This window comes from Lontra canadensis, unplaced genomic scaffold (assembly GCF_010015895.1).
Source record: "Lontra canadensis isolate GAN:19392208 unplaced genomic scaffold, GSC_riverotter_1.0 scaffold7, whole genome shotgun sequence".
In the NCBI taxonomy this organism is placed as follows: Eukaryota; Metazoa; Chordata; class Mammalia; order Carnivora; family Mustelidae; genus Lontra; species Lontra canadensis.
The window spans coordinates 23,348,094-23,363,578 of NW_022631001.1; the positions used below are offsets into that span (position 1 = coordinate 23,348,094).

Genomic DNA, 15,485 nt, shown 5'->3' on the forward strand with positions numbered 1-15,485 from the left:
CTGAGTGACTGAGACACCCCACGTAAATTCCTGCACTGATCTGGGACTCGGGAGACTCCAGCCTTCTGGGGCCACCCTGAAGATTAGAGAGCAAATATGTGTAAGTGCCTCCCACCCGTGGCGTAGAGACGAGATAGGAAGTCATGCAGCCCTGGCTTTCCTGTTGCCCCTTAGCAACTGGCCTCTATGGGTTTTTTTAAAGAACAATTTACGTGAGAGGTGGGGGAGGGGCAGAGGCAGAGGGAGAGAGAAAATCCAAGCAGACTGTGCTGAGCTTGGAGCCTGACACCAGGCTTGATCTCACGATCCTGACATCATACCTGAGCTGAAACCAAGAGTCAGGCACTGAACTGACTGAGCCCCCCGGGCATCCCGCAGCTGGCCTTCAAAGGTGCCACACCAAATTACGTCCCCCTGGTTGCTGGCCCCAGCAAGTGACTAACAGGACTGAGTGTCACACTGCAGCTTCATGAAGAAATTCTAGGTCCCATTTTTTTAAAAAAGATTTTATTTATTTATTTGACAGACAGAGATCACAAGTAGGCAGAGAGGCAGGCAGAGAGAGAGGAGGAAGCAGGCTCCCTGCTGAGCAGAGAACCTGATCTGGGGCTCGATCCCAGGACCCTGAGATCACGACCTGAGCCGAAGGCAGAGGCTTAACCCACTGAGCCACTCAGGCACCCCTAGGTCCCATTTTTGACAAAAATGCCTCCAGTTTTCATGGCCTGAAGGAAAGTCTCACATTTTTCTCTGACTCTGATGCCTCTGAGTATGTCTGTTATTTCTTTAGAGTTCACAGGTGCTGAAAGACTTGCTGGGGAAAAAAAAATTGCATTGTGGAAAGAGAGGCACCGAACCCAAGAGCATTTAGTTGTACCTGGGTAAATGAAGTCTGTAATTCCCCTCACCAGACTGCCTACCCTCTTGCTGCGCTCCCCCTGCTGTGCCCCCAGAGCTCCCGCTAGCTCAGCTGAGAGGACGCTTAGGCAGCCCAAAGCAGAATTTAATGGTGTCACTTCCAGTGAATCATTAGCAACACAAAACAAGCGTGACATTAAATGCACCAAAAATGGCATCATGGGGATCACCTACTTAATATTTTTATGCTCACCATTACTTAATAATTTCTGAGCTTTGGTCATGCTCCAGCATTGGCAGACTTAGAGTGAATTTGTATTTCCAAACAAAGGAATAGTTTGCAGCCTTCACACACGATAATTAAACAAGAGTTTGTAATACATGAAAAAACGTTTTCTTTTCCAGTTATTTCCTTATGACAAGTTTCTAGAAATGGCATTGCTAGATCAAAGGATAACAGTTTTAAAGGCTTCACTCCTTAATTCATATGGTCAACAAATACGCAGTGAGGACTGATGATGTATCAGATCCTGGGGGCAGGGGTGCGGGAGGCATAGAGGTGTCCTGCTGGGTTGAGTCAGGCTGCACTTTCCCCACACCCTTGCCAGCGGAGGCTGCAGTGCTGCCTTTCGCACTTGAGCAGCCTACACAAAAATAGTAATATATTTCCAGAGGCTTAAAGATTTAAATGGAATAAATAAACATGCAGAGTAGAATTACAGGTATTTCTATGGTTGTATCATAGGGAAGGACATAAGGATATGGAATCATATATATAAGGATATGGAATCAAGAACAAAAGATAGAAATTCTTTGCAACTCTGCTTCGAAGCCACTTTGGCCCTCCCAGGCCTCACAGATGGGCCTGCAAACAAATAGCCAGGAGCATGATGTGAGAAATCAGACAAAGAAGCTGGTACAGGGAAGTCCCAGGGCATCAAAGCAGGCCAGGATCACCTCCCTGCAAGAGGAGGGGGGTCAGGGAAGATGTTCCAGCTGGATTTTTTAACAGCTTTACTGAGATATAATTCACATAAGATACAATTCACCCCTTTTAAGTGCACAGTTGGATAAGATTTGATAAAGGAATACAGTGGTAAAACCATCCCTTAAAGGGTGTTAGAATGCTGCCATCCCTTGTGTTCATTTTCAATCAACCCATCCTCCCGCCCTAGGCCTAGACAGCCCCTGATCTTCCTGTTTCTAGTTTGCCTTTTCTAGAAATTTTATGTAAATGACATCATATAATATGCAGTGTCTCTGTCTGGCCTCTTTGATTTAGCATGATGTTCCCGAGATTGCTCCATATTCGTTCATTCCTTTTTGCTGTTGAGTATCACCCGTTGAACGGATTTACCCATTTTGTCTATGCATTCGTTAGTTCATGAACATTTGAGTTCTTTCCAGCTCTTTGGCTCCCATGAATAACGCTGTTACTAACATTCAGGTATAAGTCATTTGTAGGTGTGTATTTTCATTTCTCTTTGGTATTTAGGAGTAGAATTGCTGGGTCATATGGTAAGTGTATGGTTAACTTAAAAAAAAATTTTCCCACAAAGTAGCTGTACTGTTTTACATTCCCATCAGCAATGTAGAAGAGATTGATTGCTCCACATTTTTTACAACATCCAGCAAAATCAGTGTGCTTTATTTTAGCCATTTTCTCAAGTATGTGGTGGGATCTTACTGTGGTTTTAATTTGTATTTCCTAATGACTACAATTTTTTCATGTGCTTATTTGCCATTGTAAGTCTTCTTTTGTAAACAGTCTATTAACATTTTTCCCATTTTTAAATTGGGTTCTTTGTCTTATCATTGAGTTTTAAGAGATCTTTATATATTCTGAATGCAAATCCTTTATCAGATGTTTTGCAAATATTTTTTCTCAGACTATGCTTGTCTTTACCTTGTTTGAATGGTGTCTTTTGAAGAGTAAACAGTTTAATTTTGATGAACTTAAATCTATCATTTTTCTCTTTTATTGTTTTGGGGTTTTTTGTCAGATCTAAGAAATCTTTGCCTACTCCAAGGTCACAAAGATTTTCCTCTGTGTCTTCTCTTATAAATTGCATGGTTTTAGGATTAACATTTAGGTCTCTAGTCCATTTCTAATTAATTTTTTGTGTACTGTGTAAGATAATGGTTGAAATTCGTTTTCTTTTCACATGGATATCCACTTTTTCCAACACATTTGCTGGAAACACTTACGGTTTTCCCTATTGAATTACCTTAGCATATTTTTTCAAAAATAAATAAACCACATATGTGAGCAGTGGTATGATGGTAAATGTTTAACTAGCTCTCTGGAAAAAAGGAGGGGACTGATTTGTAGTGTTGGCCAACTTCCTGATATTTTCACATGGCTGATTTCAAGCTAACAGTAGTTGAACAATCAGCTCACCAAATTACAGAAAATTTAACAAATTTAATCAGCTCTGTACCCCCAAGATAAGCCAGCTACAATGCACTAACTATATGCAAAAATCTCTTTTGTTCTTAGATCAATGTGTCTATCTTCATGCAGTAACATACCTGATTATTGTAGCTTTATAATAACTTTTGAAATCAGGTGGAGTAAATCCTCAGACTTTGTTTCTCTTTCTCAAAATTGTGTTGGCAATTCTAGATCTCTCACATTTCCATGTAAGTTTTAAGATCAGCTTGTCATTGTCTACAGAAGTCCTCTTGGGATTTTGATAAGGATTGCTTTGAACTTACAGATCAATTTCTAGAACTGCCGTCCTAACAATATTGACTCTTCCAATTTAGGGACATGGTGTATGTCTTTATTTAGGTCTTCAGTTTCTCCCAGCAGTGTTATGTAGGTTTCAGTTATAGGCATTGCACATCTTTTGTTGAACTTGTTCCTAAGTATTTTACTCTTCCTGATGAATGGGTTTAAAATTTTTTTCTTTTTTCAATGTCTGTTACTAGTCTATAGAAATAAAATTCACTTTTATATATTGAGTATTCAGCAACCGTGCTAAACTCATTCATTTGTTCTAGTACTTTTTGTAGGTTCTTGAGGATTTTCTAAGTGCAAGATCATATTTATATAAATAATGACAGTTTTACTTCTTCTCTTCTAATCTGTGTGCCTTTAATTTATTTTTCTTGCTTTATTATACTGGCTATGACCTACAGTACAATGTTGAATAGAAGTGATGAGAGTGGACATCTTTGCCTTGTTCCTGATTTTGGGAGGAAATGATTTAGTCTCTCACCCTTGAGTATGATGTTAATTGTAGGGTTTTTGTAGATGCTATTAGGTTGATGAATTTCCCTTCTGTTCCTACTTTGCTGGGGGTTGGTTTTTTTTTTTTTTAATCATGGAAAAGTGTTAGATTTTGGCAAATATTTTTTCTATATCTATTAAGATGATCTGTGGTTTCTGTCCTTTATTCTATGAAAATGTTATATTAACTGATTTTAGGGTGATAAACCAACCTTGCATTCCTGAGATAAATCTCACTTGTTCATGGTGTATAAACCTTTCCATATGTTGCTAGATTTGATTTACTACTCTTTTTTAAGAGTTTTAATATTTATATTCATGAGAAATACTGACATGTGTTTTCTTGTAAGGACTTTGACTGGCTTGGTATCAGAAAAATATCAATATTACCCATCTTAAAATGAGTTGGGAAATGTTCTCTTTTCTAAAAGAGGTTGTTAGGATTGGTATTTATTTTTTCCTTAATGTTTAATGTAACTCACCAGAGAAACCATCTGGGGCTGGTTTTTCTTTGGGGAAAGATTTTAAATTACTAATTCAATTTCTTTACTTGATACGTACTTATTCAGTTTTTCTATTTCTTTTTTAGTCAGCTTTGTAATTTGCATCTTTCTAAGAATTTGTCTATTTCATCCATATATATTGACATGAAGTTCTCCTAGTATTCCCACATAACTGAATTACATTTTAAAGAATAAATTAGCATGGGTCTCAATAAGATATAAAATGCCATTTTCTTCGGCACCAGCTTGATTTGCGAAAAAGATATTTACTAAGTACTTGCTGGGCACCAAACAAAGAATGAGGAAACTTAAGCTTATTGAACATTTCTCTAGATGTATCATGCAACATCCTTGGAACTGTGTGGAGCTCACTTCATGGGAGTGTCCTCCCAGAATCCTAGGTCCATCCCCAGAAGAAGGCAGCACTTTCAGGGGATATACTCTCCATGTTTCTGTTTCCTAAGGAACCATCTTTCTGCAACTAATGGATACAGAGCTTTGGGACCCAACTAACCAGAAGAATGCAGCTTTCCGTTTTCAACCTCAGCCGGATAACTCTGTGGTCTAGTGGCAAAACCACCCCAGGACTCCTATGACTAAAACGCCCAGCTACTAATGGGGAAGTGGGGAGCAGGGCAGAGTAAAGAGGGAGTCATTGTGATTTTCCTATAAGCTCTCCTCTAGTTTTTATTTTTTTTCTACCTGAGGTGTGTTTGTATGTGTACTTATTTTAACCACCACACTCCCTCACTCTTATCCTCCACCTAACAACTATAGCTTTCCTATTTTGCACGTTTTTCTTCCATACAGTTCTTAGCATAGTGCCTAGTAAATATGGCAACATAAATTAATTTGTGTAGAATCACACTGACTCCTAATTGAGCAATTTTATTTACTTTTTTTTTTAAGATTTTATTTATTTATTTGACAGAGAGAGATCTTAAGTAGGCGGGAGGTGAGGGGAGCAGCTCCCTGCCAAGCAGAGAGCCCAATGCAGGGCTCAATCCCAGGACCCTGGGATCATGACCAGAGCCGAAGGCAGAGGCTTAACCCACTGAGCCACCCAGGCGCCCCCTAATTGAGCAATTTTATTTTTAACTCTTTGTCCTCATAATTCTATACATGTGCACATGAGCTTTCTTTGTGTGAAACGCTATTTCCCATGAGGCTCCCTGCATTGGGCTTGTGAGCCTCATGCAGCCTGGGACAGGACTTAGCAGTTACCCACAGAATCTCCATTTACCTAATGAAGAAACTGAAGCCCTGATCCTGTCATTGCCAACTGTTACCCATAGTGGATCTTTCCATGTAAAGGAAAGGGCGGATTCTTTTCCACTCGTTCTCTGTTCACGTTAGATGAGCTTCAAACTTTTCTTTATATAGAGACATTGATTTGCTCAAGTACATGCCTTCTGCATTTTAGAAAACTATTATATATGTGTGTGCATGTGTTTACTGCATGTTAATGGCCAAGAACTGTGGTCCTAAATGCTTACAACATTGGCATTCTCCATCAGATCCCCTTTTCTCCCTCTCACACAAAAGAAGCTGAAAGACACAAGCAAGGAAATAACACAGGCATAGCCCATAAATCTCCTCTCCCGACCCAGTCATTTCTGCCAGGAAGAAACAATCTTTCGTTCCCCTGCAAAGAGAGAAAAGCCGCTCTAAGCCCCCTGCAACCCTCTAGGCTCAGGTGTTCTTTTCTTTTTAATCTCCAGATCGTACTTGCTTGAACAGGCTCCTGACAATAGCTTGGCAACCAACAGAGTTCACTGACTTGTTTCCAACAGATTTCATGAAAGAGCCTGCTTCCCTTCTTCGAGAACACTTTAATATAACAAACGTAGGCAAGATTTTTGAACAGAGACTTAATGTTTCCATGACAATGTAAATTACCTATGAGAATCTGTAGGAAGATTTTAGACCATTAAGACTTAAAAGCACGATTTTCTTCCATCATAAAGCAGTGGAAGAATGTTGTTGGAAATTTCGTTGTCAAGAGGATGGGGAGAGAATTTTATTTCCCAAGAACTTAGATATGTAATAAATCTGGGCCTTATGGGCAGAGACATGGAATTTATATTCTATCGTGGCTGGCAGTAATCCATTATTGAGTCCCTACTTTTGTGGAGAAGTGATTTGCACCAATTAACACATGTAGATATTCTCCCCAGCAGTAGAATTATTCCTTGTATAATTCTATCTCATCATTTCTTGTAAATGCTAGGCTTTTTCAAACTAGAAATGAAAGAGCAGCCCCTATTCTCTTCTTTGGCAACGCTTTCTCTCCAAGGCCAAACCCTCTCGCCATTCTTCTGATGCCTGCCCTCCTCCCTCTCCTGGAGGCGGGCTTCATCAATCAACTGGCTCCCTGCCTGTCTTCAGTCTCCCCCTCCCCCCATAATTGCTCTTTCAGTATCTCCCCTTGAATCACTGCAAGAAAATGTGTGTAAGTGGGGCAGGTCCTTAAGCGAACGTCTGTGTATGGTGGACATTCAGTATTGGAGATTCAATTAATCAGGCATTCACTGAATGCTACTTTGTTCAAGTCTAATGTGAATGCATTCAGAAATAAACCTGGCATCGGAAGCTGCAGCCCAGATTTTGCCCTCTCCTAGCGCCGGAATGTTGACTGCAGTGGTCAGAAATACAAGCACTGCGCGGGGGTGGGGGGGTGAAGGGGGTTGCCTGGGTGGCTCAGTCGTTTAAGTGTCTGCCTTCAGCTCAGGTCATGATCTCAGAGTCCTGGGATCCAGCCCACATCAGACTCCCTGCTTAGTGGGAAGCTTGCTTCTCCCTCTCCCACTTCCCCTGCTAGTGCTCCCTTTCTCGCTGTGTCTCTCTCGGTCAAATAAATAAAATCTTTAAAAAAAGAGAAAGAACTACAGCCATGGGGACAGACAGCTGACGGCGTGGTTGTCCAAATCTCCCAGCCTGACTGCCAAGCCGGTGGGGGCTGTTGTTGCTTCCGCCTGTTCACGCTACATTGCTAGCTCTGGGCCTGGAATATAGAAGATACTCAATAATTTTTCTTGAACAAACAACTCTGTGATGAAAACCAAATGCATTTATTGTACAGTTATCCAGCATGGGCTTTGTGGCACTGACCCAAATGGGCAGGTCCTCTTCAACGACAACATTCTCCTTGAACCCTGCATCAGCCCTGTGATGTCGGTCTCAAGCTCCCTACGGTTCAGAGCAGGAGAGGACCTGGCCCGAGGGTTGGAGCTGGGCTGTAGCCCAGGTTTATCCCACTCCTGAGCCTGTGCTCTTGCCAGTGAACCCCTTTCTCTGTCCTGACGCGGGCTCTGTGCCGTTTCTCACCTTGTTAAACCCTGCCTGTACCTCCCTATATATGCCGTGTGCTCTGAGACATGGTTTCCTCCCGAGGGCCTGTGTTTTTTTGTTTCTGCTGATGACCTGGCCTCAAGGCAGCCTCATCTTTATCCACTTTGTGGCATCAGAGGCCTTGCTACCTCCTAGTGAGGGCCACAGTATGGTCCCACCCCACCCCGCCCCCCCAGTTTCTTGCAACCAGAGCAGGACCTTCTGTTCACTTGGTGCCACATTTCTGCTGGAGCTTGAAGTTCCTGTGCTCTGCTCACACCAGGGCTCTCTGCCTTGCTGAAGTGAAGTGTGGGTGTTTTAAGCCCCTTTTGAGGAGAGGAATAATTTCTGATCAGGGTGCGTATTAGAATCGATTGCTCTATAACACCTGACTGCCAACACTTAACAGCTTAAGCCGACCAATGTTTACTATCTCCTACAGTTTCTAAGGGTCAGAAACCCAGGAATAGCTTCTAGAATGGTTCCAGGCACTCTCCCAGCATCATCTGAATCCTTGCGGGGGGGCCTGAGGCTCCACCTCTAAGATGGCCCATTCACCTGCCCTTCAGCACGACACTGCAGTTCCTTGCACACAGGCCTCTCCGTGGGGCATGTGTGTGAGTCCTCCTGTCGTGGCCACTTTCTGTCATCAGTGTGAGTGCTCCGCAAGGAAGCAAGCAGGAGGCTTGGCCAGTCTGTAGCGGCCCAGCCTGGGAAGCTCCGTGTGGCCACCTGCACTGTATTCTGTTTGTTGCAAGGGAGTCACGGAGTCCTGTCACATTCAAGGGAAGCAGAACTAAGTCCCACCTGAGGGAGGAGTGTGCAAGAATCTGTGGATATGGTGAGAAATGACACAGATGCCCAATGCCAAGAGACTCTGGGCGGCCCCCTCATGCCCTCTCTAAGCCAGGGCAGCCAGGACTTCTGGGGCAGCCAATCCTGCGGGGGAGAGAGGGGGAGGCTGTGTTTTGAATCGCTGGCCCAGGCTCCACAAGCATCACACAGATGCAGAGGGACCGTCCTGATCCTCGACAATGGCACCTCTGGGAGGGAAGAGAGAGACCTATCCAGGCCACCTGCCCTAACACAGCTCAGTGAGTGCTGCAGAGGGATAAGGTCAGAGAACAAGCTCCACGCACCAGCCGGGGGTATGGAGGGAAGAGGATGCTGGGCACGGGAACGGCAAGGGCGAAAGTTCGGAGGAGGGGCAGTGCGGCAGGTGTGTGGGGAGGGGCCGTGGTGTTGTCACTGGCAAAGTCGGCCATGGTAGCTTCGACTCAGGCTCGTAATTCATTTAAAGAGCTTTGTGCCGCACCTGGCGCCAAGCAGGTGCTCACTGACTGATGACGGGGTGGCTGGCGAGGACAAAGTAAGGCCAGAAGGATAACTGGGGGCTGAGTCACAGGGCCATGCACGTTGTCCTGAGGAGCCGCAGCATGAGCAAACTAGAGGGGGCCTTGGCTTGGAGCACAGCTGGTCCTGTAGTGACTGGAATCTACCACGGGGTTTAGCAGGGAAGTAGTGTGCTCATGGCCGAGCTGGAGGACGATCTCTCCTGGAGCCTGTGCTGATGAATCAGAGGGAGAAGGAAGAGGCTGGGACTCTGATGCTGGGGTCCTGAGGCCACAGTCTAGGGAGAGGAGGTCTCAAGGGCCGAAGTGAGATGGCACAGGGGGACTGGACAGGAGGAGGTAAAAGTAGGGTGTTTGTTGCCTCCTTTAATGTCTTTGCCTGGTCAGCAAACTGCTTTAGCAGCTGCTCAGAATCAAGAATGCACCTGTCTAAAGGCCCCGTGGGAACAGTCTAGGAACATCTTGTCTACCAGGTCTCTGTGAGGTGGCTCACCCTGGGCCTGTCTCTGCTGTTCCTTGATGGAAGGTTGGAGGCTGGCCCAAGCTTTTCTCCACAGATTTTCCAGCACACAGGAGCCATTAGAGGAGTCTGTTAAACCCAGACCTGAACATACTGGTTGAGCCTACTTCCCTGTGTAGTTTACCCAGCCACAGAGGGTCATCATAATCCCAAACCCTGCTCTGTCCCTGCAGGGATTGTGTAGGAGAGAAGTCCTGCATCGAGCCTGGAATGATTTGCTGTGGAGGGGACCATGGGCCCTTGGCAATGCAGTTGGAAATCCCATCCCCATGGCTTCCCTGGATCACGATACAGGAGGAGCCATGGCATGGGGAGCCTCTCTGGGTTGCCAGGGGCAGTAGCCAGTAGATATGGGACCCTCCGATATGCTCACAGCCTCACTGGGGCACCCAGACTGGCTGAAGGGAAGTGCTGTCTTGTGATTGCTACCCGGAGCCGAAGCTGCCATGAGCTTGCAGCTGGGTTACACATCCACCCCCAAGTGTGGGATGGCAGAAGGGGCATGGGCTTTGAGTCAGACAGACTCACGGTCCAATAACGGCTTACTGGCTTGGCAAGTCTCTTCACCTGTCTGTACTCAGGTTCCTCATATATAACATGGGGCTAATAACAGCAACCTCACAGGGATGATGAAAGGGTAAACTAAGGCTGGATGCACAGAGAGCTCAGCCTAAAGGAAGTGGGCATTGGGAAGTGTTAGCAAACTCTTCCTTTCCTTGCCTGCCCCCTGATTGTCAGGGCTTCCTTCCTGCCCCCAACCCTTTGCCAACATGGTGGCTTCACTCACTGGGGGCTCTGGGGAGCCTCCTGTCAATCTAGGGAGGGTGGATTTTACAAAAGCTTGGGAGACACTAGATGCTTGCTTTAGTATGGACAACTCTTTCCTACAAGAAGAAAGGACCAGAAAGGAGATCAAATAAGAGCTAATTCCATGAAATAGTCACTCAATGCCAAGCCCTTAAGTCCCATGGAGAATGTGAGAAAGATATAGAACACAGCTCTCAGTGGGGGCCTGGGTGAGGGCCAGGGCCTGACACAGCAGGTAGAGACCAGGGGGTTTCTCACCCAGCTCTGCCCCTAACCCGCAGTTTGACATAGGGTAAGTTAAAGGATATCCCTTCACAGCCTTGCAGATGAGGTTGGACTCAAAAGTAGGGTTCTGTCTGGAATTTTCTGTTATGTATCTCATCCCTCAGGAGAGGTAAAGTGAACTCATAAAATAATTAAAGAGCAATGTGAAACTGCATGGGTCACCACAAAGTTGGACAAGGTAGTAAAGCATCCAGGAGGCAAGAAAGAGGAAACTTTGGGCTGAGAAATCCAGGAGGGAGTCCTGGAAGAGAAGAGCCCCAAGCTGGGCCTTGAAGAATAAAGAAAAGTGGGGCAGTCTGAGAGGAGGACATTGTCAATGGAGGAACAGTGCTGCTTCACTCAGAAACATTCAGCAGCTCCCCAGGCTGACTGCAAGCATGTAAACAAAGCATTCCAGGCCCTGTAATCCTGGCCCCAGCTCCCACCTAGCCTGGTCACCTGGACATCCTTCCAAGGACCCCACTCTCCACACCCTGAGCAGCTCACTTGCTCTCTGAACCTGCCTCAGGGACTCAGAGTGCTGCCTGAATTCCCTTTGTCCACTTCTCTGTCTCCATCTTTTAGTGCCCCCTTGAAAATTAAGTATCCTTTTCCCTCTGTCCCTCTGTCCCATTTGCTTAGGATCACACACGGACAGATCCTGACTTACTAAACTGTAGCCACCTCAGCCACTGGGTCACATGCCCTGTGGGACACACACCCCACCCATGGCTGGTGTTTGGTAAATGTCAAATGATTAAAGGAATGAACCATCAAGCTGAAATCCAGCTGCATGGGAAGAGGAGTCCATGCGTACAGGGGACCACGGGCTGGTGGCAAGAGGCTGTGGTCATGACTGAGCTGAGAGGGTGGCCCATGCTGCTCTGGGAGGAGCATCTCAGGGCTGGAGGAGCTCAGGGGTCATCTCGTGCAGCTGTGTCACCAAACCCTCCATTGCATTGCACTCAGCAGGCCTGAGCCGCACAGGCCCCTCCAGTGAGAACAGGCCAAGCACACTGCGGCGCCGACACATGGGAGAAGTGTAGTGGAAGGATATGGGCCGTGGGGCCTCGCAGACCCGGGCTCGTAGTTCAGTACTGCTTCTGTTGCCAGCTCTTTGGCCTATGCAAGCCACCTACCCCCTCTGAGCCTGGGTTACCTTCTTTTGTAAGAGAGATACAATATGCGACCGCCTCTCAAAGTTGTTGTAAGGGTTACAGATAATAAACCAAAGCAAACCCAAAACAACCCTCCAGCTTATAAAAGGTGGGTAACAAATGGTAGCTGATTCTACTTGTGTGACAGATGCTTAGTTACGGCTTGTGGCTGGGGAAGGTTTTGTGGCGAGTTTGAAGAAAGTTCTAAGTAGCAGAATTTGGGTTTCAGCTGAACTGTCTGTCCTAATTGCAGTGACCTTATCATGGAACTCTCTACGTGGCTTCATATAAAGATCAGTTGTTTAAGATCGGGGTCACCAGACTGATCCCATGAGGACAGGTCCCACGGATAATGCTCACTGTGAAATGCCTGCCAGCCCAGAGGCCAGGCCAGAGATGCAGAAAGCTGCAGAGGCTGGCCTGGGAGAGATGATCCAGAAATAGCTCTCAGGGCCAGTGTAGACCTGTGTCAGTCCTTATTCTGGAAGCAGGCAGAAGTAGGAGCAGAAAACTCAGGGTTCTGCCCTCATATATTCAGGAACCATGTCGTTACCAGTAAGCCACGTATAAGGGGCTTCGGCAATACTCAGGTCCTAAAGGGTGGGAGGAAGGAGGGGGAGCCTAGAGCCTTAGGCGGGTCATGGTGGCCACAGCACCCGGTGTGACCCAGCCCAGCCAAGAATGGCTCAGAAATCAGGTCGAAGTAGCTGGTTGAACCCACGGAAATGTAAAAGGGTCGAGGAGAGCACAGGAAAAGATATAATGCAGCCTTGAGGCCAGAGCAGATGGGGGCCATTAACAGAATTGGAGGGGCTCAACCCTCCAAGTCCGCTTCTCCTCCCAGTTTCCCCAACTCAGTGGGTAGTGCTGACATCCACAAACCAAAATCCTGAATCTCCAGATTCCCTTCTGACCCTGGCCTCCCTCGGCTCAGCCGCTTTTAAGTCCTGCCCACTTCCCTCTTGACTTGGAGCCACTGTCAGTCCCCACTGCCACTGTCCTGGTTCAGGCCTCTGTCTTCCTCCGGGCTCACTTCACAGTCTCCTGCCTGGCCTCCCCACTCACCTCGCCCCGTCTATGCGCCATTCACACTGCTGCCAGAGGTCTCTCTCCCCAAACTAATCTGGCCACATTCATCTTTGGCTTGGAACCATCTGGCAGCTCCTCGATACAGTCCAGACCATCCCCTCAGCATGGCTGGCAGGACCTCACAATCTGTCCAGCCTCCTGTGCTCTTCCCCACAAGCTTCAGCCCAACCACCCAAACTGCGTGCAGAGGGCTATGTCTCAACTGCCTCTTCGGGTACCCCTCATTCTGCCTGGAACCCTGGCCAGCTCCCCATCCCGTCTCTGACTCCACTCCAGAACCCACATCTCCGACTCCCTCCCAGGCTGGCATAGGCTCTGTTCCCCACTCCTCCCTCTTTCATGGCTCTTTTCTTACCGTCCTGGACAAATCTCATTCCCTCTTGCGCCCAGGGCTTCTCTTACTGAGTTTGGCTCCACAGAGCTCAGCATCCTGCCAGAGAGACCCTAGGCACTCAGGAAATGTGTTGTGAATGAATGAATGAAATAAATTGAATGATGAGGGAATGAAGACAATTTGGTGGGGCAGACAAGATGCTTTGGTTCTAGGGATGTTGAATTTGAGTTGGTGGGGCTCCTAGGTGGGGGTCCAAGATGCACTGGAAAGGTGAGTCTGAAGCTTGGGTGGTGGGGGGGACAGTCTCTTAAGAAACTGTGGTCTCTCTCCTCACAAATGAGCCACTTCCCCTCAGGAGGTCAAATGACCAACAAGGGGCTCCGTATTAACCAAACCAGCTTGATCAACTCAGAGACCCTCTGAGCTAGAAGGTCATACGATAAAGACATTGTCAAAGTCTTTTTTTGACTGACTCAAAGAGGGGAGGGGCCTGCCCCACAGCTCGTTAGAGGTGGGGCTGGGACCGCAGGACTCTCACAGCCTCAGCTCTTTCTGTCATCCCTCCTGTTTGTGCCACTAGTCTCTGAGCCCCGAAGGAGGGCCTCATCCGTGAGGGTGACGAGGGCGCTGGAAGAACCTAGCCGCACTTACATACACCCTACCTCTTCCTTTCCCACAACACAGCTTCTCGTGGCCCCCAGTGGGAACAGATCCGTCGGACGTCATGCACTCAACAAACAGGATGGACCGCATGGCCTCTATGAGCAGCCGCATGTACTCGACCCTGCTTCAGACATTGTCCCCATCTAGTCTCCAGCCCTGTAGTAGATCAGAAACAGCTGGTTAGGAGCCACGATAAGAACATGGACACACTGACTCAGGAAAGAGCAGCAGGTGGTGGCCATTAAAGGGTCAGGCCCGATAGCCATTCACACCAGAGCACTCGAAGACTGTCCTGCGTGTACTCACCGCAATACCCGTCCTAACAGTGACTCCACCTGTGTTTGGTACATTTTGCTTGTTTGTATCTGCAAGCGTTTAGACATCTCATGAGTGTTTTCATCTACAGGGATTAAGACTGTTAAATTTCTGGCAACATAAGAAGCAAGCCCTCTGCTAGCAGGAGGAGGAATTATCCTTGAGGACAAAGGGTCTCAGCATGACAAGGTGGGGGAGGGGCCTCGGTCCTTGGCCATGGCAAACCAGACACACCTTCTAACACGTCTCATTCTCACACTCTTGACCTCCCACGTGCCAGGCATTCAGTCCTAGAGGTTGAACCGTGGCATGATGGAGTGGATTGAGTGTTTTCAGCCTCGTCTGAGATAGTGCAAAAACAAGGCCCAGAGGTTAGAATTGCCTCTCTATGATCACACAGTGGTAGCTGGGAGCCTGAGCTGTCTTCCCACAAGGGCTACTGCCGCATCCTGGACCCACGCAGCAGGAGGGAAACCACGAGCTTCCCCATGGGGAGACAAGGAAGTTCACTGCTGAGCCGCCCCTGCATCGGCAGTGAGCCCCGCTGAGAGCTTTGCTGTGTTTGCAGCCCTGTTCGTCCCACCAGATAGTGTTTCATATCGCTTATGCTTTCTTTGATTCACAGAAATGAATTCAGAGCATGGACGGATATTAAGCCTGTGAAACCGATAAAAGCCAGGCCCCAGTACAAGCCTCCAGATGATAAGATGGCTCACGAGACCAGCTACAGTGCCCAGTTCAAAGGGGAGGCCAACAAGCCCACACCAGCGGACAATAAGGTCATTGATCGCAGAAGAATACGCAGCCTCTACAGTGAACCTTTCAAGGAACCCCCAAAGGTGAGCTAGATCTTGTGGGGAACCCCTCAGCACAACCTAGATACAGGCTTAAGGGCAGCAAAGTGTGAGGGCGGGGCTACTGCCCACCTGGCCCCACCCCCAAGGGCTCCTGGGAAATTCCTCCTCTTTTTGGTAGCACAGAGACCAGGGAACAGGAACCTTGGCTAAATTCAAAGGAAATGTTAAAAAGGAACAGTGCCTAAAATAAAACTGCTTGAG

At 47.1% G+C, this 15,485-nt stretch overlaps 1 protein-coding gene across 1 annotated transcript in view; it reads left to right on the forward strand.

Moving 5' to 3' along the window:
- Positions 1 to 15,485, forward strand: part of MAP6 (microtubule associated protein 6) — a 72,482-nt gene that overhangs the window by 36,586 nt on the left and 20,411 nt on the right. The window contains exon 2 of the mRNA XM_032853036.1: positions 15,053 to 15,266. Within this exon, the coding sequence (XP_032708927.1) occupies positions 15,053 to 15,266 (214 nt within the window). The remainder of the gene's footprint in view (positions 1 to 15,052; positions 15,267 to 15,485) is intronic.